Source organism: Rhea pennata, chromosome 3, assembly GCF_028389875.1.
Source record: "Rhea pennata isolate bPtePen1 chromosome 3, bPtePen1.pri, whole genome shotgun sequence".
NCBI classification, from domain to species: Eukaryota; Metazoa; Chordata; class Aves; order Rheiformes; family Rheidae; genus Rhea; species Rhea pennata.
This window is the reverse complement of record NC_084665.1, coordinates 18,088,014-18,114,511: the sequence shown is the minus strand read 5'-3', so window position 1 is coordinate 18,114,511 and position 26,498 is coordinate 18,088,014. Positions and strand designations below refer to the sequence as shown.

The window sequence follows — 26,498 nt, the reverse complement described above, 5'->3', positions numbered from 1 at the left end:
TTTTTATGATTTGATTTGTATGAGTAAATGAGGTTGTTTAAATGCCTGATCTACATGTGCAAACACAGCTGGCAAACACAAATCTTAGTTTTGCTCATGCAAAATCTTGGTATAACCTATTGCAAATGCAGCCTTAGACAAAGCGTTTGAAAAACCCAGGCTGGCTGAGAAGGGCATAAATGCATTTGATGAAAAACAGAAGCAAAACTAACTAGTCTCCTCTTTCTGCAGGTAATTGGGAGCTCCCTCCTTTTCATTCATGACAAAAAGGAGCAGGCCAAAGTCTGGATGATTGATTTTGGGAAAACCACACCGCTGCCAGAGGGACAAGTTCTCCAGCACAATGTGCCCTGGGTAGAGGGGAACAGAGAGGATGGCTACCTCTGGGGGCTCGACAACCTCATTCAGATCCTAATGGAGTTGTCCCAGAGCGAAGACTTGCATTAAAGCTGGCCATCCAACTCTGCCACTACCCTGAATCCTGTCTCCCAACTGACTCTTCTGAACTGCACTACAAGACACTTTCCAACCCTTGCCCTTCCGATTTTAAAGCTATACTCTTCCTATTTAAGGTGTTTTTGTTGTGTTTTTTTTTTTAGGGTTTTTCTTTTTTTCTTATTTGTAAATATGTAGCTAACCTGCCAGAACAAAAGCTGAACTTGAAACCTCAGTGTCACAGATTTGGTGAAAGCATACAGCGGTGCCAGCCGTTAATGGCATGGGAGGGTTTGGTTAGGCAAATGAGTGCTTTGCCTATCATGTTTTTTTCTCTCATGTGGCCAGATTTTAGGAGGGCTGCCCTGCCACCTCAGCCTCATCGGCTGCCGTGAGGTACTCCTGCAGTGGTTCATCTAGAGAGCCCCTGGGTGCCCAAGGCCACCAGCAGCCAAGGCAGGGGATAGTGGGGTGGAAGGCCTTTGGTTTTCTTCGCTAGCATCTTTCTCCCTAGGAAACCAGCTGTGCTGAGTCCGTAAGAATCACTGGAAAGGCAGATGGGGGGCTTTCCTCCCTCTGCCTGAGGTGTCCTGTTAATCCCGTGGAGGCTGCTCCTTCATCTTTACGTGGTGTTTTGCTTTCCTCAGCTGCAGGCAGGTGCCCTGGTGTGTGGTGATGCATGGTGATCTCCAACCTGCCGTGGGGACTGCAGACCTCGGGCAGTGCTGGGGGAGAGGAAGATGGTTTTTAAGGGACCAGGCTGGTGGAGGCGCCTGCAGCTGCAGCGGCAGGGGATGAACCGCTGCCGCACGGCACCTGTCGAAGTGGCCATGGGGACGGTGCTTGGCAAAACAGAGGTGGTGTGAGGCCTCCCCACACCGTCCTGCTTCCTGCAGAGCTCACCCTGTCGGGCGCAGGGCCCCGGCGTGTGTTTCCTTGCTGGCTCTGCACAGAGCGGGCTGTGCACACGGTCGCTGCCGAGTCCCATGGAAACAGCCAGTTCCCTATTGAGGGTGGAGGCTATTTTTTAACTTCCTGGAACATTTGAACTAAGCAGCTTGCTCACATCAGAGCTGGCTTGCTAAAGGTCAGCTATCAGCAGGCGGCGGGGAGGGGAGGCTGTGGCCCATGTTTCATCTTCAGAGCAGGCCTGGACGTCCCTCAGATGGAGGACATGGGGTGCACGGGAGGCTGAGGTCACGCGCTGTTGTGCAGGTCGCTCTCCAGGAGCGACAGAGGCCATGTAGGAGCCTGCCTGGGGCCAACTCCTCGCTCCCTCACTCCATCCCTAAAACCACTGTCTCATCTCAGTCCCCAGGAGCGGAGCTGGAGGGCCCCTCTGCTGCCATCAGGTGGCCACAGCTTCCTCCATTAGGGAGGTCTTCTGGCAGCAATAAGAAGGATTTGGCCATTGGTTGTTTTGCAGCCATGCCCCGGCCTCTTTCCTGAGACCTTCCTCTAAATTTTTTTGTTCAGTTCGTATCTCACCAGGCATATGTCTCTCACTCCTATGCCATTGTAAATGGTTGCACTGTTTTAGCTCCCGACCAGGCTTCCTAGAATAGCCCAGGTGATAGTGCCTTATAGATATGCCTCTGTTACATTAGTGTCATGGAAAAGGTTGGGTTTTTTTTTAAGTTATATTTATTTTCATCCCATTCTAATTGCACAAAACACTAAAACTTAATGCATGGAATTCCTCTGTTTTTTAAACTGTGTTTTTAGTTTTTAAACTATCCCTTTTCCAGCTTTGGAGAAAGGGTTTGAACAGATATGCATAGATATGAACCAGTTATTGCTGTACTTTAGCTTTGAGTTGCTCTTACATATGTATATTCTTTTTTGAGCCTGTTTATAAACCAGATTCCTTGCTTTGTGGCTTCAAAAGAAGCAGATTGGTTCTCTCAGATGTCTTAAGCCTCTCTGGGGGCTGGAACAGTTGTTTTGAGGTATTTTCCCCACTCCCACCTCCCCTTTCGGTCATTAGGTAATACAGAGAAAAATCCGAACTGTTCTGAAACACCAACGCACAGTGCCTGTAAAAGTAAAAAAATCCTGTAACTTTCCAAATAAAAGCATATGGGAACCATTCTCCTGCGTGAACCATCTGTGTCCGCGGGGCAACTCGCAGAGCAGGAGCTGGTTGTTGCCTCCGTACTGATCTGGGGTCTGGGTTTGGCTCTCGTTACCCCAGCACGCACTCTGTGCCAGGGATTTTTTTCAGCCTTTTTGTTTTGTCCTATCACTGTATTGCAGCTCTATTGCAGCTCCCGCGAAGCATGTTCTGCCTGCTGCAGTGTGATTTGTACATTTGGCACTGAAAAAAGCAACCAGCATGTCAAAGGATTGCCTGCAGCCCTGCACCCTAATGTGCTCCCCCACGTTCACCTGCAAAGCGGAGCAGGCACGGGAGGGAAGAGTGACCCCAGCCTCAGCTCAGGGCCACCTGACGAGCTGCCATTTCTGCAGAGGGATCACCCAAAGCCCCAGCTGCCTGCACTAGCCCAGGCCACGATGCTGCAGCACCTCCAGAAATGGCCTTCACTCTGCTCCTTCCTTGTATTTATTGCTGCTACAGTACCAAGGTTTTCTGTGAGAAGCCATTGCCCCTTGCTGAGTGGCAAATGGGATCAAGGGCTATGAGGAAAAAATTCTGATTGCTTTTCCATCAAGGGAGAAATCAAGCCGTAGAGCCTGAAGACATCTTCAGTCCTACTCAGTGGCTCTTACAAGCACAAGACAACATGAGCCTGCCCAGGGGCTGCTCTTAAAGAAATTCAGATTTAATAACCAGTGCCTGTATCTCTGAAAGCAACCAACCTGGAAAAGGGTCCCTGAAGCATCTCTGCTGCTTGCCACAGCTCCACTAAAAGAAACCATAGGAGACACCCAACATAGACTTCGTTTAAGGATTAGAAAGTTTTTGCCATGTAAAACAGCTTATAGTATTACAAAAATATCTGACACCGCTATAACTGCACTTAGCAGTCTCTCATGGGCTATGTCCTCCATACAACACTTGTCTAATCACCCCACTTGCCACCCACCTGGCTGGTGGCACCCCAGAGCAAGGCTGCCTTTCCTGGGCATTTCCCCAGCAGCATGTGCCCCTCTGGCTGCCCACACTTCACATGTGAGCTGCAGCTCTGCTCGCAGAGCTGGATTAGGAGGAGAGGCTTGCAAATAAAGAGGGCATCCTGTGCTTGCGTGAGAGCAATAGGAGGACTTCAGACGGCACAGAGGCTACTGCTGTCAAAGCATTCAAGCTGGGTCCCGAAGCAGCACTGCAAGGGGCAAAGGCACCCTGCCCAGGTGGTACATGGAGCTAGAACAGCTTGTTATTTTCTTAATTGTCAAATTAGATAATGCCTTTAAAAACGTTTCTCCTATGAATGAGCTTTTGAGCAGTGTGCTGGTGGCCAGCTGGGAGCCCTCTTACAGCTGCAAGGCTTTGCTGCTGTAGCTAGGGGGACATGTGAGCCTTGATTCCTGTTCTGTGTAAATACATGAGTTTGTAGCAATGCCAGCTGGCCTTTCTCTGGAGACGTCTGGGAGGCACCTGAGGAGGGGTCTGCCTACCCCTCCCTCCCTTCCCAGCCCTTATGAGGAGGGCAGGGCAGTGTTACTGCCTGGCTCCCAGCCAGAGCCCCTTCCTGGATAAAGCAATGAGCTTTTTGCCCATCCCAGAACTGTGCTACTTTGCTGGGAAGTCCTTGTGATGGTCCCTGGAGGAGAGGTGAGACTTATGCACTTGAAACTTTGCAGGTCTTCCAGATTTTCTGCAGGAGGGCGTCCTGCTCTTGAGGGCCACCTTGTCCCTAGGACTGGTGCCACCCCTTGCCCACAGGACCCTGCAGAGGAGTTGCAAGGCTGCAATGAGGTGCCTCCTCAGGCTCCTGGTGCCCACAGGCAGCTCTGCAGTCTCTGCCTGGTGCAGCTGGGAGGACAGGGCCGTGTCCCTGAATGGCACAGGGCCTCATGTGCAGCATCTTGCTCTTGTGCCTGGCCCCTGTTTTGCAGGAGTCTTGGTGGCTGCATAAAGTGGGGGAAATCAAGGCTGCCACAGCTGCTGGTCCACACTTCTGCTGGGGTGGGTTGCAGCAGGGGGTGATGAGCAGGCCAAATAGCACCTGGGGGGCCCTGAGGCTGGGCGGCTCTGGGGAGCCTTCAAATGGAGCCCCTCTTGCTTGCAGGTGTGTTTGGCAGCTCCTGGTTCCTGCTCATTTTGAAATGACACATGCTGGTATCTGGCTCATGTGGGGGTCCTGTACCTCCACTCCCTGCCCCAGAGAGAGCTGCAGCTAGTGCAAATCTTGATGTTTGACCTTGATGAGGAGTTGTGCTTGAGGAGTTTCTTTCTTTGTGATCTTAAAAATGAGCCCAGCTTCCACCTCTGATCCCCTCTCCAGCTATGTGCACAAGGTGGGAGTTAAAATCACCACTTCCTAACACAGCAAGGGGTGAGGAAGTATTATTATTATTATTTTAACCTCCTCTGCACCACAGCCAGGCTTTCACCTCCTTGCTTGGACTGGGGTGTCCTTGGGATCAGCAGTCCTGGTGGGGGCAGATGGCTTTCCCGGCCTGCTGGGTGTTCCTCCCGCAGACCGGGAGGTGGCAATGCTTCCCTGCCCAATGGTCCCTCTAGTTGGGCTGCCAGATGGGAGAGCAAAAGCACAAATCCCTGGTGCCCTGAATCTGTGCATGTGAGTTGGATTGCATTGCTGCCAGAGGCAGAATGACTCATGCCCCATGCAAGGTCCCTGGCACCGGGAAGGTGCTGGCTGCCAACATCAGTGTGCAAGGGGTGCTCACGTGTGTGTGTGTGTGTGGCATGGGAAGGAGTCTTGAGCTTGTTGATGAAGTGTGGTGAGGAAGGATTTATTGGGGGGTTTAATCTTCTGAGAGATGCTTGAGTGGCTCATGTCTCTCTGATGCTGGTAGGTTTTTTCCTTTTGACTCCTACCTTTCCCTTCATTCTTAGGGGACCATTTTCACATTGCAGGGTTATGAGTATAATTCATTACTTATTTATAAGTGATTTTTCTTTCCTTTCCCCTGAAGTGAAGACAAAGCTCGGCAGGAGGGTGCCCCACACCAGGCTGGCTAATGGAGGAGGTGGTGTCCTAGGAGTCCCACTGCTCCTGCATTTCCCACAAGGACAGGTTGTGACTTCTCGGTCTTTCCTCAGCCACCCAAGGCTGTTCACAGCATCTCCACGGGAAGGCTGTGCTTCCACCTGGGAGCAGCCAGGGAGCAGAGGAGAGCTGCAGATCTGCTCCTTCCCCAAACTCAGATTAAGGCACAGACTAAGCAGGGTAACAAAAACACAGCTGTTTCCAAAAGTGCTGGTGGGTCTGTGGTCCTTGGCTTTCCCATATGGCCTAAGAAATGATAGGCATGGTAGCATACCCCCTCACAGAGCAGAAGAAAGGAGTTGTTTCTGGACAGGTGGTGGGGGACAGCTCAGCTTGCCACCCCTCATCTCTGGCAGCCCCTGGGTTTGGGGCATGTGTGAGGAGGTCTAAGGTCAAACAAGGCTGCCAGGGGGCCATCTCCAAGCAGCAAATGCACCTCTGTCTTACAGGGACCAGATCTGATCAAAACCTCCACCAGAAACTTGCAGACTATCCAGGACCACAGGAAGTTTCACCTGAATGTGAGAGGGTATTTCTTCACTGCGAGAGTGATGGAGCACTGGAAGAGGTTGCCCAGAGAGCTGATGGAATCTCCTTCTCTGGAGATATTCAAAGCTTGCCTGGATGCAACCCTGTCTAACATGCTGTAGGTGACCCCGCTTGAGCAGGGTGGTTGGACTAGATGATCTCCAGAGGTCCCTTCCAACCTTACTGATTCTATGACCAGTAGCAGTGAGGAGACCCTTGCTGGGCACCTTTCGAATGGGGAGTTTGGGTCGTCCTTGCTGGGAGCACAGTAGAAAACTCTAGCAAGGGCACCCCAGCACACACTCCTACAGGATGGAGGCAGAGAAGCAGCTGGAGGGTGACTGGGAGCCTTTTGGGTCCCAAAGGCCTGAGGAAGGCTGGCGAGGGAAACGGAATAAAGGAAAATTAGCTGAAAGAGCAGAGCTTGTGCTGCAGCCAGCACTGCTCTGGACAAGGTGCCTCATGGAGGGGGCTTGAAAGCATATCTCAGGTAGGAAACTGCTGGAGGAAACTTTGCAGGAGTCATGCAGTTTGGGCCTTGTTAGCTGGGCCTGCTGCCAGTGCCTGCTCCTTGGTCTGCTCCAGGCTGGTGCTCTTTACTTGCTAGGGCTCGGGGCCTGCTACAGTCCAGTGTTGTTAATAATTTCAGACCTGCAAAATCTGAGCAGCTCTCTCCACCCACCATTTTCCGTTACTAGGGTTCAAACACACTTTCCCTAACGTAAAAATCTCATGCTCCAAATGGCCCAAAAGAGCACAAAGGGAAACAGAGGCACTGATTTGTTCAAAGTCAAACAGCTGAGTAGGAGCAGAGCCAGAAAACTAAGTGCAAATACTTTAATTTTTAGTGATTTTCTTATCTGTTAGAATACGCATTCCCTCTGAACCAGCAAACTTCATATGCTGTTTTTTGCTGATAAGAATCTAGGGATTTTTCCTGCAAGGATGCACTCAAATTAGCTCCCCTATTGCAGAAATGGGTTTTGAATCAGATATGAGAACATGAGAAAGAAGGATAAAAAAAAAAAAAAAAAAAGAGAGAGAAAGAAAACAGCATAGCTCTCTAGAAGTGAGCTAGAGGGAGGTGCTACAAATGAGTGGCTTTTCCCATTCGCAGTCAATCTGTAGAAGTGTGCAAGAGGCTCCTGTGCGAGAGCTGGTGGCAGGCTCTGCAGAAGTCCTGCTGAAGAGAAAACCTGCGTCTGCTCTTAGCCATGCGAAGAGCCAAGGGCGGTGAGATACGAGCTCTTTCTTCCCTTTGGTTTGAAGCCTCAGAGGCTGCCCGCCTGGGTCCCCTCCGCATCCTGCCTCTCTCCGTGCTCGCCTGGGAGCGGAGCTGGGGCTGGAGCTGGCCTGCAGCGGTCCGAAGGGAATGGAAGGGAAGCAAGCCACGACCAGCACTGCCTTTTGCAGAAGTCACATGTGTGCTCTTCCCATAGGACGTGGAGAAATCTGCAGTCGTGCTTTCGTCCGCCTTAGACCCGCGAACATCTGGGTGCTGCGGGGGTCCTCGCCCCGGCAGCGTGGGCTCAGTGGCGGAGCTGCGAGCTCCCGTTCCGGGTCCTGGTGGGCAGCGGGCCAGGTCCCCGGATGTGCTCTGGAGGCCATGTGGGAATTCAGGCCCCCTCCGTTCTCACACTTTCTTTTTTTCTCCCCAAAGTATAAATAAATCTGCCCGTGACGTTCGCAAGGGTTAGGCCAGCATCGACTGAAACAAAAATAGCACTGAGTGCCGTAGCTTGGCCTGCAGCTGGCCGGCGTTAGCAGGGCCTCCGTGCGGCTCCCGGGGGAGCCCCGCTGCCTGCCGGCGTCCGTAATGAACGCCTCGAGACGGGGGGCAGTGCCCCGCGCGCAGAGCGCAGGTGGGTGAGCTCTGCGGGAGAGGAGAGCAAGCCCCATGCGAGCCGCCTACATGTCCCCCCTAAATATGCACCCCCGAGTTCTTGTGCGCGTGCTGCTTGTGTGCCTGTTCTGGTGCAATTTTGCTCCGCGGTAACTCTCACCCTCCGTATCAGAAAGACCAGACTGTCGCAGGAGAAGCAAAGCCAGCGCTGCCAGGGCCCCCGGGGACTGGGGCTGGAGAGCGGAGGGCCCGAGGCCCGGCCGGGACGCGCCGCGGCGGCGGCGGGCGCTGCGGGGCCTGCCTGCACAGCCCGCGCAGGCTTGGGTGGCGTCGGGACTGGCCTTACGACTCTTTTTCACGCTGTAATATTTGCTCTTCTGATTCCTACTTGAATGTAATGTTGGCAAAATAGTGGCAGTTGTGAAAAATGGAGCGCTCGCTTCTGCAAAGCAGACAGCACCTGGACGGGGCCCAAGCGTAACCGCTGGCCTGGCTTCGGCTGTACGAGCCTCATGGCGGGAAAGAGGCCCGGGGTGCGCTGGGAGCGGTTTTGCTCTTTGCCCGTATAGCGCCAGCACAGCTAAAACCCGACTCACTCAGCTGTGGTCTGCCCTGCCGCGGTGTTTGCCGAGGCCACTACGTTCCCCAGAAAAGAGGAGTCTCCACCTCTCTTGGGCCCTTTAACAGCGCCAGGAGCTGCTGTTGCCTTTCCCCTTAGCTGAGGGGAAGGAGGGAAAGGAAAAACCATTTGCCCGATCTTCAGCTGTGGCTAATTTGGTGGCTAATTTTGGCTTGTGGCGCCAAGTGCGAGGCCTGCTGCTCGCACAGTGCCTGGGGCTCTTGGTGGGTGGAGGTCCCTGCTCGTGGGAAGCCTTCTCCAGGTCCTGTACCTCCTTCGACCCCGTTCCCCCCCCCCCGGCTCAACTGTGCTCCCCCCGACTTCCCCGTGCGTGCGGGTGAGCCTTATTCGTGTCACCCGGCAGTTTCCATGTTTCCACAGTAACAGCGATGCCCCCGCTCTGGTTTGAAGAACAAGTGCCACCTCCTGGGCTACTGCTGAGAGCTAAAATTCCCTGTGGCAAGGGCTAGCTGCATGCAGCAATTCTCCTGCCAATGCTGTGTCTATAAATTCAGATATAGCTTTTGCACAGCCCCTTATTTAGTATATATATGTATATATACATATATATGCCTTGCTGTCATGGGCCGGAGTCCGCTGCTCGCTGCTGTGACTTCTGCACATTATAACTCATAACTGTAAAGGCTGAGTTTAATCCTGCTCATGTTTGGTGCTCATGTCCTTTTGCCTCCAAATGTAATGGTCCTTGTTTTTGTGCAAGTCTCGGTTGATGATGGGGACATCCCTTGCTGCTGATGTCCTGCTAGATTCCCTCTTGGAGAACATGACCATGAGGCAGAAGAAACTGCAAGATCCTAGCTCAACTGCAGCAGCCTCATGATGCCTGAGCTGGCTGAGTTTTGTAAAGGGGAGCATCAAACGCTTGGACAACCTGAGTAAGGCACCTCTTCCAATGGCGGGCCTACAAACAGTAAATTATTGCTCTCAGGTAGTGAATTTCCACCTCAAGGAAGAAGTCTCTGCTGGCACTAATGCTGGTCGAGGTCTCCTGCATAGGGAATAGAATTTTTGTTTTCCTTGGAAATTTCAATTTGGGAGTATTTTTGTCCTGAGTTCCCCACTTCAGCACACAGAACTAAAAAGTAAATGACGACAGGCTTAAGTATACTGATCCATATCTCAGTCCAAACTTAAGTAAGACCTTTGTATGTGATATCAGTCTTCAGTACGCTGTGGCTACTTCATTTTAATTTCCTCCATGGACACACTTAATGTGCACTAAATGCAAGAAGTATGCTATTGGGCACAAAGGCATTCCTACTGGGCTTTAAATTCACATTCTCTTCTGTAGTGTTTTAATTTTTCTTGACAAACAAGCTCCAGAGTAGCCTGTAACTGTAATACTAGTTTCTAGGATCAGCTGCTCACCTCTCATAGCTTCATTCAAAACTGAATGTATATTTGGATGGCACAATTTAAAGATTTTTAGCATATTACATATGTGGTTTCTGTCTGCTGAAGGGTTGCTCAAGGAGAGCCACATGGGGATTCACAGGGTGTCTCCATCTCCTCAGTAGCTGGAGGTTTCACAGAATGGTTGAGGTTGGAAGAGAGCTCTGGAGAACATCTAGTCCAATCTCCTCCCGCTCAAGCAGGGTCACCTACAGCATATTAGACAGAGTTGCATCCAGGCGGGCCTTGGATATCTCCAGAGAAGGAGACTCCACAACCTCTCTGGGCAACCTGTGCCAGTGCTCCGTCACTCTCACAGGGAAGAAATTCCCCCTCACGGTCAGGTGGAACTGCCTGTGGTTCAATTTCTGCCCATTGCCTCTTGTCCTGTCACATGGGACAACTGAGAAGTTTGCCCCCGTCCCCTTGACACTCTCCCTTCAGATACTTATACACCTTGATAAGATCCCCCCTCAGTCTTCTCTTCCCCAGACTGAAGAGGCCCAGCTCTCGCAGCCGTTCCTCATAGGACAGATGCTCCAGCCCTCTGATCATCTTTGTAGCCCTACACTGGACTCGCTCCAGTAGCTCCATGTCTCTCTTGTAGTGGGGAGCCCAGAACTGGACACAGTACTCGAGATGAGGCCTCCCCAGGGCTGAGCAGAGGGGCAGGATCACCTCCCTCGACCATCTGGCAACAGTCTTCCTAATACACCCCAGGATACCATTGGCTTTCTTGGCCACAAGGGCACATTGCTGGCTCATGTTTGCTGCATGTGGTCTCCTGGAGAGGCCCAGCACACCGGGGCAAACATCAGGGGCACTCAGTGGTCATCTAATTTCCTGAATTTCTGGGTGGGGGTGCTCTCTAGGTTCAAGGTGCTTTCAGGAAGGGGGTTTTTGGTCTTGACACCAACAGAGTTGATGTTTCTGTCCTTTGGAGAAGATGCAGCAACTGCAGGCTGTGTTCATTGCCTTTTGCCTCTCTGACTCTTTTTTTCCCACTGAAAACCTCATAGGTTACTCCCTCTTGATGCCAGTGTGCTCCCTAAGAGTCAAGCACTGATAGTCTGCAAGGCTCAAAAACTGTCATACAGCTGGAAGCATTTGTCCCTCTGGCTGAGTGAAGTACTTGGATGAAAATAAGGCATAGGGTCTTTTCTAGTGGCTTTTCCACTTTCATTAAGTTCTAGTTCTTGACTTCCCATATGTGCATGATGGCAGTTGATCTTTTTTCCCTCTCCTTCTGAAATTATTGCATTAGAAAGTCTCTAAAAATTATTTTTCAGGATAATTATTCCAGGCCTCTCTAGTGAATTCAACCATGTAATGGTGTGTCTGAATGGGTGTATTAATAGTATCACGATATTATACATCCATTTTCATCCCAAAGCACTTCACATGCTGAGGGACAAAGCCTAAATAGAAATGTGGTGGGTGAATCTGAGCTTTCTGCATTGCCTCCAGGCTTTCCCAAAGCCATAGGACATTCAAAGAGCCTCTTCACTCTTCTTGCATCTGTTTACACCTAATCTAAGCTTGGCCCTCTGAGTCTCATTGAAGTGTGGTTTGCACCCTCAGGCTCAGATCTAATGTGAGATTTGCTTTGCCTTGCTGCTCTGCAAGGCTCTTTTATGTTTCTCTATTAATGAGTTTGATCCCATGTGAGCTATGCAGCGCTCTGATTTTCCTGCTGCTATTGATTGCCTTGCCAGGAACTGCAAATAGCCCTGAAGTCTGCCTCTTTCCCTCTTCTTCATTCTTTTTATTAAAGATTTTTTTTTTCAGACTAGCTGTTCTTGCAGCCCAGCATGTGGTATTTCAGTTTCTGGCTGTCCCTTACTGAAGGGCTATCCCTTACTGTTGCTAAGGCTGCCTCTCGTGGGAAGCAGGTCCCATTGATCCTTGTGCAGAAATGGGCAGTGCACCACTGCTGGGAGAAGACACTGGGGAAAAGCAGTCCAGAGTGATGTCTGCGGGCATCAAGGCATGCAAGGTGCTTCACAGCCTCAGCACCCACAGTGTAGTGCAGAGGAAGATACTCAGGTTTTTGCCCTTGCAGCCAGGAATTGATTGTGGCAATATTCCACCTCTCCGAATATTTGCATTTTTAATTGCACAGGAGGCTCATCGCTTCTCAGCAAACCACAGGCACTTGCAAGGGGCAGCCAGTGCCAATCTTCTGTAAACGTCCCATGGGTAGAAACAAAGTGACTGCCATAATTCCTGCTTTTATGGAAGGACATTGGATTGGGAGAGAGGACTCTTTTGCTCTAAGCATTACACAAGCTGCTTGTGTAAACTCACGTTTGCAAGGAGCCTTCCATAAAGAGGAGACATCCAAACTGAGTCTTGAGGCTTGGCAGCCAAGAAACCACCTGTGCCTGGACGTTTGGAACCCCCCGAGCACTGCCCACTGCTCCAACAGAGCCTGCGGACGGCCTTTTGTTTGAGGTGGACCACCTCTACCGTTAAACCACAGCACGTTCTCCCTGTGCCCAAGCTGCCTCTGACTGGTGGTGTTTGCTAAGCAACTGCCTTGCTGACAGACAGGCTCCTGCAGATGAGATTAATGCATTAGTGTGTGGGCTGCTCTCTCAAAGAGAGCAGGAGGGATATGCCTAAAGTGTTCAACGCTCGAAGAATACCCAGGAGGAAAACCTTGGCTGGTCCGTGTGCAGAGGAACAGCCAAGGCAGCTTTTCACCCCCCTCAATCCCCTACAAAACATCCCTGTTTTGTAGGTGTGGATGAGATTGCACCAAAGTGAAACTCCTCATCTGCTCCTCCACTCCCCCATAAGGCTCAAGCTCTTTAATTCCTTCAGAAACCAGTGCCCTGTCTCCTGCCTCCTTTCCACAGATGATGTGAGTGTGGGATGGTGTTTACTGGTTGCTCCCATCACCCAGCTAGTGGGCAGGAAGAAGGAACACTCGTTGCAACCCAGTGCTGAGAAGGTTTCTCTAGGCTATAGAAAGAGACTCTTCACTTCATTCCAGATGTACAGCAAGAGAATATATTTAACTTAAAAAAAAAAAAAAAAAGAAAAGAAAAATTCCACAGTATCAAAACACAGCAATTCACAATCAAATACTCTGCGATATAACTGGCATACAAATATTCCTCTGTAAGTGTGCCACTCTGTGCTCAGTTTGGACTCTAGCATAGAAATCAAATGAAGGCCAACCATCGCAGTGCAAGCAGCATCATTTCCTTGTGGGGAGGAGGCAGCACACAGGCATGTGTGCACTGAGCCCCCGACTCATTGGGCTGGAAAAACCAATACAACCACAGCACAACCAAACTTTGTGAAAACAGAACTCCAAGTAGCGGTCAGGACTTTGACCCTCTCCCTGCTTGCAGGGGTGCACATGTGGGTAGCATGTGTGGAACGAGGAGGAAGCGGAGGGCTGGAAATGCTGAGTTCCAGTTCAGAAAATAATTTACAGGAGTGCCCGAAAGTGCATGGTGTGTGTGTGTGTGTGTGTGCTCATGGAGTAAACTCAGCTGGAGAAATACAAGGGTATACTATCATGCATTGGTCAGCAAGTAAGAAGGAGAAGCCAGTGCTTTTGACCGGAAGGAATGTCAAATCTCACTGAGTTTACTGCTCTTGGTGTTGTCTTGTAGAGGATACAATTTGGGTCAAATAGTAAAAGCATGTCCTTGTGGGACAAAGTCCTGTGCCTTGTCCCTCTGCTGCTACCGTGGCACTCTGCGGAGCGACATGGTGTATGCTGATGGCTCAAATGTATGCATATATATGAACTCATATGCATATATATATCACCTCGAAACATCTAGGAGGCAATGACAGGATGGAATAAAACAGCCACTGATGAATAATTGGACTGTGATGCTTCAGCTTCACTTCCTGCAGAGCTGCACAATGCCTTGTGCATCGAGCAGAGACCATGTCAAAGGGCGTTTTCCAGAAGAACTGAACGATCTTGAAGAAAATTTCGATGATCACATGAAAGAACATGCAGTTTTGTTTCTGAGGAAGTAGATGCTGCAGGACAGATGGAGGTATCCTGCACATCTACCACTCGCTCCTACGTGTCTGTGAGCCAGAACTATTGCAGACAAAAAGCATTGCTGACCGGCCAGGCTGCTCCAGCGCCTCCGAGGCAAGGCAGCATTTCTGGAGCTGGGATTGGCAAGCTGGAAATGAAGTCTCCACGTGGTAGTCTCAACTACCACAACAAGTGCTGTCAGACAGACAAAGGACTGGGAGGGCAGGGGCTGTTTTTCATAGCACCTTTTCCATGATAAATACACATTGGGCAACACCAACAGATTCAGAAAAATTTTAATAAGTGCTACACTGAAATGGTTTGACTGACTCAGAATGAAGCTATTTTTGATTTGCCACAATTTTCAAAAACACATTTGTTTTTGTTCCTATCTGGAAGTTCTTTCTGACAAATTGTAAATCAGCCTTTCAGCCTGAATAGGTTCAAGTACCAAGGAACTATTTCGTTTAAGCCCTTTTTGAGAAACCTGATTTTCATAATGAGGATAGAGCAACAGAAAATACTTTGTTGCTGGCTGATGGTGGTAAAGCAGTTGCATTTATTCTTCATTGCCTACTCTCACTCTTTAGCTGTAAAGATGGCATCTAAAATATCTATACTTATACAGTGAATAATGATATTGAAATAGCCTTGTGCCATGCACATTAGATCAAGAGCTGGATTTATGCAGGGATCAACAAAGAACACAGTTACAGTCTTTTGGTATTTGCTGTACTGAAAATGCGAACGTAGGAAATATTTAGTGAGGGAGGGGATGTTGGTGGAAGCACTGAAAGCATTAGCTAACTGCAATCTTAAATTTAGCTGGTGAGAGGTTGGACATTTTGCAGAGCCTATGTAATGCAGCATGGTAGCAGTTAACGGGACGAAGCAGATCTACTCCCACAAATAGCAGGCGAGTTACCAAGCTTGTGCTGGTTGCCGGCATCCTGGAGGAGGTGGCCTCCCTCTGCTGCTCTTCTGAAAGAGTCATAAAAGCACTGGGTGATTAATTTGGCCCTAAAAGAAAAGAAAGTAAGAAAAAGAAAAAAGGTATTGCTGGTTGGAGAGAGCTCCAGATTAGCACTTTTGCATGTGCTTTTGCTGTGTGGTTCTTCTCGGTGCACAAATTGTTGGCCCAATGTGCAGCTCTGGCTGTAACCTGGTGCTGGCTTCCCGTCTGCAGCCAGGCAGCCTTTCCCCGGGGAGCCCCCCACGCTGTTCCGAGCGCTCACAGCCCAGTGGAACCTGAATGCCCTGCAAGAGGAGGAAAAACGTCCCCTTGCAGGCATAGTGGTGCCGTGAGAATATCTCCCTGCTGCTGCTCCGGAATGGGCAGCTGAGTGCCTTGCAGGTACCACGCACCGAGCAGAGTATGGTGGAGGTGTTTAAACTGGAGAAAGGTTTCTACCTGCACCGGCGGCAGGAGCGTCTGAGCCCTCGCCCCCACGCAGATGGGAATTTCATAATCCAGTACATGCCTCCCCTCTTCCTGGGGCTCATTTGCCTCAGACACATCCATAACCAAGGCTTACGGATATCAGTTTGGGGAACAGCAGTTTGAGGGGTGCATGGCAAAGCCAGGACTGAACAGACTCCCACTTCTGACCACCAATACCTGAAATCTCACTTTCCCCTTGGGCTCTGTCGCACTGCCTGCAGCTCAGCCCCCGGCTCATGCCAGCCAGGGAAGCATCTCTGCAGCATAGCAGCCCAGAGAGCTGCAAACCACATGCCCCAGCCAGTGCCTGACCCTACCTGGTTAACGCAAATAACATGCCATGACCATGGTTGGGAGAGGTCGCCGAGTCGCCTAGCCATGCAAAGTGGGGCGGCTGGCAGCGTGACAGTGGGTTGGCTCAGGCCATGTCCCTTGTCTGAGCCTGTGCTCCTGTTTGTGCCTGCGTGTGGAGGAGAAGAGCTTGGAAGGGCACCAGGAGAGCGAAGGGGGGACCTACAGATTTGCCCCAGGACAGGTAATGAGTAGGTGCCAGAGCTTGGGCTCTGCTGGCTCCGAGCCCTTGTCTCCTTCCCCCAGTGTATACTGCCTCCCCAGACCACACACCCACTGGCTTTCATCGGGACTACTGGAAAAAGCAGAGAGTTTTATCATTATTATTACTGCAGTGAGGCAGCTTTGAGGAAAGTGCAATTCGTTGCTTGTTCTCTGCTAGCCAGAAGAATAGCCAATCTATAAAGTTGCTCCTGTCCTAAAGCACCAAGAGGGAATCTATCTGTTGCTAATTAAAATCGATTAAGCAAATCTCAGTGGCAGGCAGAAATATGGCCTTTTGTTCTGGGTGTCCATTTGAAAGATTTTAGCACTTCCAGACTGGTAAGTTGGCTGCTTTTTCTGCCTCACCAATTTGATAGAAAGGTAAAAAATAAAGTAAGAAGTTTTATAGAACCAAACATAAAAGTACATTACACATCCTGCCCCTCTTCTGCATGGTGCATATTGTTGCTTGCGCCAAACTCACTAATGCAACAAATGCAGTCAACATAGTCATAATTAAAACTGTGGTCTGTAGACATCCAAGACTGCCCTTTAAAGTTCAGCATTTCCATAGGAACTCTCCCCTGACTAATCCAATTTTCCTGTCCTCACTAGAGCGTATAGACAGATAGCACCAGATGTCAGTCAAAAGGAAGACAGCAAAACCTTAGCAATGTTGACAAGGTGCTAAATCTTCCACCTCTTTTTGTTCCCAGGAGCCTTTTCAAGGCCTTTGAGTCTCTGTCCTGTCAGAAAAGCTCCCCAGCTGGGCCAGGGCATCTGCAGGAGAGATCCAGCATCTGACACTTGACACCAAGGAGATATGAATTTTGGCAATTTAATGTCCTGTGACAGATCAGCCTATTCAACCCTTCCAAACCTAAGACTTCCTGCCCTGTCTGTCAGCTATATGTCTAAAAGCAAATCCGTCTTCACAGGCTCCAAAACAAGCAGTTGTTCTTAAGTTGCATTTGCCTAGATGTTTGCAGCTCTCACTTCAAACCTTGAGAAGGATTATTGCATCCAAAGTCTTTGATTTCTATTAGCTGGTCTAGTAAAACCTGTTTGCAAAAATCTGCCAGCCTGGGCTGCAGAGGTCCCCATACCTCTGTCCTGAGCAGTGTCCTACAGCACAACTAACGTGGTGCTGAGGCAGAGTTAGGGGTCTGCACCAGCCCTTGCCATCCTGCTGGGCATGTAGGAGCGCTGATCCCTGATCTGGTCATCACCCTTGCTACAAATGGGTTAGCGACTTGCTTAAGTTACTTAACAAATAATTATAAATGTCAGAAAAGAGAGCTCCCACTGACCACAGTAGCAGGCCATGGGGGTCTCTTCCAGTTCTATTACTGATTTGCCACAGCCTGGTTAGGATACTACTTATCTCTCATTTTTTCACATGGAAAATGAGAGAGTAGACCTTATGTATCTCACAGTAAACACTGAAGCTTAATTCTGTAGTGTCTATACAGTCCTGTAATGCTGCAGAGCTGATTGCTGTGGTGTTACTACCCTGGTCACCAAGCAGCCACCCTGTTAACAGTTCTGCTTTGTGGAAATGATCAAAAAGATCTGAATTTGTTGAACAACATCCTGATCTGAATTCCTCTGGGTAATCACTGTGGCAACAGCAATTTTGATGAGCTCATCCCTTGGCTTTAATGCAGGTGTCAGATGGCTCTTGGGTATCATCATGTCTAGTGCAATTCACCACTGATTAATTGGGTGGTGATTTTATAAAGTGCTGCTGTGCTGCAAGTATCTGTTTGGTAAAGCAAGGTAGCCATGTCTCTGTCCTGCTTCACATCTTGCCATGATATTATGACTGGCTTCTCTTTTAAGCACTTCTGGCATCAGATTAACAAGAAGCATCACCCAGCACCTGTCTTTCAAAGAAACCCACTTTACTAATGCCTGTGTTGTCTGATTTATGTCTCTCAAAAAGTTGGTGTTTTTCATCAATCTTCCTCTAAAACTAACAATGCAAAACTTTAGTGTCTGCTCCATGTTGTGGACCTTGTTCCATAGGCACCAGAGGACATGTGTTCAGAGGAGCATTTCTACATGCATTTGGTTGAGCAAGTTGGATCAGAGATGCAATGCTGAAACATCAGGTAGTATCTGCATGTGCATGGAGGAATGTGTGCTAAATATACTGGCCTAGCTGAAGTCAAGGCTCCACAAACGTATAAATACATACAGTGAGTTGTCTGCATCACAAATTTGTGTCCTTATATATGGTCCCTTTGGCTTTCCTTATTAAAGATGCAGAGATGAGATGAAGCACATGAGCTATCAGCCCCCAGGTTGACAGAGGCAGCTTTCAATGCACTGCCCCCTCTTTCCCGTTCAGGCAGCCCAAACCTTTTCAATGCACTCAGTCTTTGAAAGTTAGAGAAAAAAAGAAAACATTTTTCATCAACTCTGACGTCCTTGCTGGGTAAACTCACATGTTTAGACAAGTCCTGTCCTACCACAAGTTATCAAGGGCAGAATTAGGACCATGAATTATACTTTACCATCAGCTCTGAAGAAGTACTTCATGAGTTGAGAAATGTACGATGAGATCTTGGTGTCTATTTTCTGCTGCATAGGCAACTGGGCTGTTTTGGTTGATTTCTAAGTCCAGATGAATGAGAACTATGTGAATTAGTGAAACACTCCTAGGAGTTGTGAATTTATAGGGGAGTGGAGAGGTTGGGAAGATAGGAAATTTTTGAGAAGGAAGGGCCCTACATTAAAAGTGGTTGATCTTCAGTTGTCAGGAGAACACCTGGGGTTACAGTAAGGCAAAGACATGTTTCCTAATGATGTAACCAATAAAGTCACCTTCCTACCCGACTTCTTCTCCATGGCAATGGCTGCCCTGCATCCTGCCTGGCGAGGGGCTCTGCTCCACCCAGGGAAGGCAGCTTCTCTCTGTGCGAGCTGCCTGCCACATCTCTGAGAGCTAAATAAGCAGTGCAGAGGAAACAGAGTGCTGGGTCTTTCCAAACCTGGCCAACATTGCTGTCCTTTGTGTAGTGCATGTGCTCAGAGGAGGAGATGCATGGGCTCAGGGACACTTGCTGCTGTTTTGCTTCTCAGCTCTCTTTCCTGCAGAAGTTACTTTTCTTGACTGGATCTGCTCTGCAAGGAAATCCCAAATATGTGTCAAAAACAAACAGCTGTGCTGGGGGAGGCAGGGACCTTACATGTTAGTGTGATTTTGCCCCCTACCCTTGCCCATGAGTTGTCTCACTAAAGAAACGATGGGTTGTAAAAGCATCTCACTTCTGTCATGCTTAGATGGCTCTCAGAGAAGGCAAAGGCTCTCAGGGAAGGGGAGGCTCCTCCCCTTTTCCTGGGAGGAGCCTCCTCTGGGCAAGATCAGCAGCAGCCTGGTCCTGTCCTTTCCAAATGGCCCTTCACACCACCTTTACAGAGTGGAAAAGCACCTGAGTCCTGCCAGCAGGTCCCACCCACCCATGCAGAGCAGGTTAGAGTGAAGCTCTTCCGAACAGCTGGCTGAGAGGCCATAGGAGCAGCATGCTGGCACCAGGGCTGCTGCGGTGCTGGCTTCAGCCAGCCTCCCTGCCTCAAGCCACGGAAAACCATGGCTTGTTCCTGTGCCTCGCTCGGCTGGGCACCTCCTGGCTGTGAGTGCTCCCCGGATGACCGCTGAACACTGAGCCGCGGCCCTGGCGTCGCAGGCACTTACCGCTGGGATGCAGAGAGGGGATGCTCATGTAGACGTGGCCAGCAGACACCACCGCAACGGGCTCCGCTTCCAAAGCACAGTGACACTGCCAGCAAGTCTCTTGCAGGGGAAAGGGAGAAATCTTTTTTTTTAAAGTCCCCCTAGAATCTTTTTACATGAGAAACTTTTGACAGTGCACAGCGTCACCTGCCATCCTAAACATAGAATACGCAACATATGGTGGAGGAGCAGACTTTTGCTCAAGCAGTTTCTCAGGGTCTGGCAATAGGTCCGGTCTTGTCATGGCTCCAGCAATTTGAAGAGCAGGGGACAGCCCAAGTCACGTTAGCAGTAAAATATGACTTACAGCAAGCAAATTTCTCAGGACATCTGCAATGACAGAGCTTCGCTGAGCATCATAAATACACGCGTGGCAGAAGGGGTTGAGCTGAGTCCCTCTGCTACTGCAAAGCAGTCAAGAACAGACTCTTGAGGAAAAAAAAGTACCACTCATTTGCTTTTACATACTGTACATACATCTATTAATAGCTCCTTGGCATTTGATGTTCACAGCTGGTTTCCTTTAATGGCAAGCTTAAAAGGAAGAAAAATGTCTTCAGCTGCTTCCCGCTGGGAGGATGGAGAGAGCTGCATCTCCCACCAGCAGCTCTCCCAGGGTGGCTGCCTGCCCAGGCACCCTCTTCGGCAGAGGGATTTCCTTTGCCGGTGCCCGTCTCTGCCTTGGCTGCCTGCCACGCGCTGCCCTTGGCCAGTCCTAACCCGCTGCATGCGTGCGCCTCATCGCCGCCTCCAAGTCAGGTCAGTGCAAGTCTCCATCAGCTGCTCTGCATCTCCGCTCCGCTGGATGGGCAGATGAACCAGGTTTAAAAAAAACCAAAAACCAAAAACAACAAAAAAAGGAAGAAAAGGAAGAAAAAAGAAAAATGATAATGAAAAGGTCCGTGGCCCACAGCTGCCAAAGGAAATCTCTTGTTGCGTGTCTCTGAACATACTTGTCCCAGCCACTACAGCTGCTGAGGGATCCCCTGCTCCTTGTAGCCTGTGAGGAGGAGGGCAAGGGAACATGGTTAGTGCCGATGCCCCATGCCCAGCTGCGGCCAGGCTCACTGAGTAGTGAGCCTCCTGCCCCGACAAGGGGCACGTGCAACCCCAGGGACCCCCAGCGAGGATGGCACCTGGTCAGCTGAGTGGTTAGAGAGATGCTGGAGGTACCTGGGACTGCAAATTGCAGTGCACCCCAATATCTTGAAAATTCAAGGAAATCCAACATTTTCTGCCTGAACTATTCTGCATCAGAGCAGGTTTTTCCGCTCAGAAGTCTGTGTGTGTGTGTGTGTGTGTGTGTGCGCGCACGCACGCTTGCCTTCACACGCTACTCTTCAGGTGCTTCAGTGACTGCTGGGGATTTTACAGGCTCGGTGGCCATGCCACCCCAGATGCTCACATTTGTACTCGCAGTTCTGCATTTGGCTCCCGTGCCACCAGAAGCCTGCCCGCTGGAGAAGGCTGAAGGAACCCACCTTCGGGTTCCCACCTGCCTTTTTCTAACCAGACTCTCTGGAAGTAACTAACTCACACAGCTATTTGTGTGGGTGAACAAATGTCACTTGGAGAAGAGGGTGCAACCTTTAATCACAAGCTAACCCATCCGTTGGGCCACAGACCTCAGGATGCCTCCACGGGGCCCTTTCCAAACTCATGCTCTCAGTGTCTCAGTACACCTTTGCTTTGCTCCAGCATTGAAGCAGAACGTCAGGGCACAAGAGTGGCTCCAGCAGAACAGCAGGACAGCGTGGAGCTTTTTAGCAGGGGTATAAACTGCCCCATGAAGCCACTCAGCTTTGTGCACCAGCAGAGTGAGGAACTGAGTTTCTTGCCACTTCTTGCTCATTCCCTCGCCTCTTCCCCCATGGGGGAGCAGCAGGGGTTAACGCACATCATCATTGGATCAGCAAAGCCCTTGGGGCTATTTTTTTTTTGCATTTGCCCAAGCATGGCTCTGGGAACGCTGGAGCCGAGCTGCGCGGATCAGCCTCAGCCGTACAGGCACCGCACGGGCTGAAACCTCCCACTCCTCCTCGCAGCGCCTGGGAGGAGCACCCTGCTTGATTTGCTTTCCTGCATGCAGTGGCTGAAGAGAGGCTGCAAGCGCAGTGGGGCTGGACTCTCCCCCGGGCTGCCTCCAGCAGGGCCAGGCAGGCGAGGGTGGTGGGAGAGCAGTGCTCCTGCGCAGACAGCATAATGAGAAACACAACTTTGTAACTCTCTCCCTGGTGGTCACAATGACCTCAGCAGAAGTTTTTCCTGTTTTCTTTGTAGGAGAAGTTGGGATTGTTATTACAACAACACCAACACAAAAGATCTCTTAAAAATAAAAATCACAAAATCTGTCCTTACCTGTACTGCATGTAATAGTGAAGCTCTTTCAACTAGAAATGTTTCAAAAATCCAGGCTTTTTTTTTCATATGTAATTTGAATTACATATGTGGACTGTCAGTTTTATATTTTGAATTTCAAATACTACTGAAGTGTCCACATCTCAGAACAATACTTAAATCTTCAAACACCTTTCCACTGATGTTTTTAAATTTCTTTCCAACTCTTATGCAAGATTTTTGTAAGTCTCTCGAGAAAGCCGAACACAAAAAGCCACAACCTCTATCTTCGAGGGACTTTCTGCTGAACTAAGAATTAGCCCTGGCAAATGAATTTCCCTGTACTCTGGAAAAATCCACACATGCATCCAACCTTGGCAGTCAGGATCTGCTGCTGCTGTTAAATGAGCACAAGGAACAGAGGACAGGATTAGTGACACTTACCAGCACACATTATTCTGCACTACATTAGCTAGTTAACTAGTAGGCAAGATCAGCTAGTAGGAAAGGCCTAATGGTTATGGGCTTACCTACTGCATCAGTTTAACTTGCTCAGGGAAAGAGAATGGGGCAAAAATAAACCTGGACTAGAGAGGTGGAGGCATGCTGTAAATTCTCAGCTAACATCAGCAGGTTAAGTTATGCTTATCACAGCTTGCTTGTGTAGTCATCCCTTAATTAAAATATAATAGAGATTCTTTCAAAGACGGGCATATTGACGTTGAAACTGGCTGAAAGCCAATTACAGGAGTTAAGCTTGTATCTCTTTACAAGATCAAAGTAAGCCAAAAGATGACCTGCTCTCCACTAAACTTATTAGAATACTTAAGACATTTATTTTATTAAATAGACTCTATATGAAAATAGTTACTGTATTTCTCATATTGGAATAGCTATTCTGGTATAAAGCACATTTCTACCAGTATGTCTGCACGGCAATACACTGAAGTAAAGTTTTGTAAAACAGACAGCTCTAGAATCAAGATTAAATCAATCTGAGTATCTGTGCACAAAGTCAGCAATTTAAGTAAGCTGGTTTAAATTTGCATTTGTTATGTGAATCATTACAGGTTTGCATCTGGAGGAAATCTTAGGGAAATGGAAAGTGAACCCCACCAAGGCTCTCCTGCTGCTGGAAGATGCTGGTCCACATGGGGACTGCATTCATAACACGGCAGGACCCTTCGCTCTCCCTCAGGCCTGCTGAGACAGCCACGGTACAGACGCAGACGCAGACACACACAGACACGCACAAGTATATGCACACAGCTGGACTTGGACTGAGAGGGGTGATGCCTCCCAAATTGAACCTCAACTCCTCACCCCGGAGCAGTGCACGGGGTTTCTGTGGGCACTGGCCTGTGTACGCCTGCCAGAACTCAGCCACTGGATGTTAGGAGGAGGATTAGGAGAAACAGAAAAAAACTTACCTTGTGAAACTTTGATGGTGAACAAAAGGAGGCAAAGGAACATGAAAGAAAGAGAGAGGGAGAAATGTAACTGTAGACAATATATCTGAAACACATAAAGAACTAGAAAAGAATGAATAACTTGAGGCTGCAGAGTAAACAGAGAACATCTGCTCTACAATTAAACATTCACACCAGAGCTAAACATTGACAATGCTTTATTTATTTAAAACCCTTACATTTGAAGTGGATGGTTTCATTCATTCAGGGCTCTTGTTTAGAGAGGATGGGGGAATCCTCATCTGCTTTTCAGGTGGCTGGACCTGAGCCAAACCTGGACTAACACCTCGGAGCCCAAGAGATGCTCTGACAAACACTTTCTTTGGTGACATGGCTATTTCACGGGTTTGATTTAAGTAAGGGAGCCTTTGCCAAAGGAAGGGAGCAAACAAGACATTATGGTATACAAGATGATGGGTGGTACACTGTGACAGACCAAGAGCTAAGAAAACTAACTATCTGGCTAATTCTTGCCAGTTTGTTGCCAAGCTTGCTTGCACCCCCCCCAAGATAACGCCCAACTGCTGTGTGCCTCAGGCTCACTGCATGCTGCAAACCCTGTCTGTAATTAACAACTGGAAAATGTTTTAAGACCCTGGTCCCACTGCAGCATTTGGCAGGAGACTGCAGAAAGTTATTTCATTTATTTTCCGTTGGCATAGTTAGAGGACAGCTCTATTTGGATTAGAAAAAAAGAATAGGTTTCTCTTGAATCTCTCAAGTCTACCCTGCAGAGACGCAGCTGCAGTTTGTTGCACAGGTCTTGGCTCCGGGAGTGTGCCAGTCCTAGTGCTTTCGCTTGCCCACAGCCACACGCACAGAGGCCACAGCCTGAGCTGGGGCTACCTTCCAAAAGCACACTTGATTTTTTGACTACGTTCACCAGAGGCAAAACAACTCCTCAGCAAATATTCCCTTACTTTTGTCCTCTATGACACCTCCATAGGTGGCAAAGATGTGCACTGTGGGGGTTGGGGACAGGATATGCTTTTACCAGAGGGAAATTTATCTGAAAAGCTTTAGAGTTTCATTTTCCAGTTTGTCTTGGCTAGCTATCAGCACCCTCAGTTAGCTCTGCTTCACCTCAGCTCCGTGTTGCTTCCTCACCAGTGTAGTAAGTGATTCACAGGGACCACAGTGCACCAACACTGCACAGCAGCTAGCAAAGCTGCTGGTATTTCAGAGCCAGCAGCGGGACTGAGGGACATAGGGCAGAAAGAGAGTCCAGATTCCCTTTTGCAAAAGAATAAAGTACTTCCTTTTAATCTACCTTTGCTTTTAGACTAGAGGTAAAACAAAGGACAGTTTTGAAAGCCATATGGCTGGCTAAAGATGGTATCTGCTTGGTGTCTAATGGGACCAGCTAGCAATTCATTTAAATTAGCAGAGACACTGTGAAAATGTCCCATGTGATTGAACTGCCGAAGGTAATTAAGTGTGACAGTAAAACTACATTCAGCTAATCTGCCTTCTGGGATACCTCTTGCTAAAGGACATCTTACAGGAAGACAGGGCTGGCAGGGACCCCCTATGGTCAGCCAGTCCATCCCCTTTTCCCTTGCCCCTCCTGACAGACGTTAGTCCACCTGTTTGTGAGGTCCTCCAGTGATGGAGAGGCCACATCCCACCAAGACAGCTCTTCAGCACTTCGATCTTACTGGCAGAAAACATGTCCTAATTTCTACACAGACCTTTCTTGCTGCAATTTATGTCTTTCTTTCTGAGGCTGAACTGCTATCCTCTGCCATGTTCACTAGCCCTTTAAACCTTCTTGTCGCCTTTCTCGTGGTCTGCTGGACTCTCTCCAAGTTGTCCACATGAAATACAGGCTCCAAAACTGGACACAGAAATCTAGCTGCAGCCTTACAAGTGTTGAGTAGGATGAAAAGGATTAATTTATATTTTACAGGCTCTGCTCCTGCTTTTACCTCCCCGTGTGGTGTTTTTCTTTCCACAACAACATGCTCTTGTACACTCATGTTCAGCTTGTGATTCACTATAGCCCCCAGATCCTTCTCTGAAAAACAAGTTGTTCCCTCGCCTGTATTTATGCAGTTGATTAATCCTTCTTTAATATCTTGGACCTGTCCCAATTGAACAGCACTTTATTTTTTTTCAGACTATTTCTTCAGTTCATCAGGATCTTGTTTGAATTCCAGTCCTGTTCTCACTGTACCTGCATCCTTCCAGCTGTCTGGTGTCTGCAGGTTTGCTAAGTATGTTCTCTCGTCCATCATCCAAGCCATGAATGAAGATACTGAACAGAACTAGATTCAGGAGGGAACTTTTAAATATCTTTCTTTATATCTTCTATATTTGAGAAGGAATTATGGAAATTGTATTCAGAGAACAATTCTCAAATGAGTTTTCATCCAGAAAACTCCCTGGCTAGCTTACAGAAATGTTCTGTAAGACAATGTCACAGTCTGAAAGTTGAGATGTATTTCTAATGAGTCTCCTCTATTTATAAAATTAATTTCTCTGTTATAGAAGGGAATTAGACCAGTTTTACAGAGCTTGGTTTTTACAAATTCAGGTTGACTGTTACTTTGTTTCTTTGTATTTTCTAAATGTGTGCAAGTCATTTGTTTGATTTCTTTTTCTAGGAATTGAAGTATAGCTGGTTGGCCTGTAATTCTTCTAATGTTTCCTCTCATTAAAGACAGGCAGTGTGACATGATCCTCTAAGCTCTCTTCGCGAAACAAGCTCCTGCAGAGCTCCCTTTTTAAAAGCTGAAGGGTAGGGAGCAAGGGAAGTGAAAAATTGCAACAAGCCTCTCTAACTCCTACCCAGATCTCTATGGACTAATATACAGGCACATGTGTCAGCAAACCGCTCTACCCTAGGCCAGTGGGCCCCTCACCTCAGCCGCAACAGTCTTGAGAAGCAGCCCAGCCCTGGCTGCTGGTGCTAGCTGGCTTCCTGGCCTTCTCCTCATTGCTGGCCGCTGCTATCTTTAGTCATC

General features: G+C 48.8%; 2 protein-coding genes across 4 annotated transcripts in view; one reads left to right on the top strand and one right to left on the bottom strand.

Annotated features, from left to right (window-relative positions):
* The window catches only part of ITPKB (inositol-trisphosphate 3-kinase B), a 67,385-nt gene extending 64,859 nt beyond the window's left edge, over positions 1-2,526 (top strand). The window contains exon 8 of the mRNA XM_062571722.1: positions 232-2,526. Coding sequence (XP_062427706.1) covers positions 232-447 — 216 coding nt within the window. The 3' untranslated portion in view covers positions 448-2,526. The remainder of the gene's footprint in view (positions 1-231) is intronic.
* Positions 2,527-12,968: 10,442 nt separating this feature from the next.
* STUM (stum, mechanosensory transduction mediator homolog) overlaps positions 12,969-26,498 on the bottom strand; it is a 49,352-nt gene continuing 35,822 nt past the window's right edge. The window contains exons 3-5 of one of the 3 annotated variants that reach the window (XM_062571721.1): positions 20,680-20,726; positions 19,688-20,527; positions 12,969-15,011 (exon numbers count right to left, since the gene is read on the bottom strand). In XM_062571721.1, the coding sequence (XP_062427705.1) occupies positions 20,692-20,726 (35 nt within the window). In that variant the 3' untranslated portion in view covers positions 12,969-15,011; positions 19,688-20,527; positions 20,680-20,691. Of the gene's footprint in view, positions 15,012-19,687; positions 20,727-22,997; positions 23,503-26,498 lie in introns of those variants that run through there. The other 2 variants (XM_062571720.1, XM_062571719.1) reach the window with 2 other exon arrangements.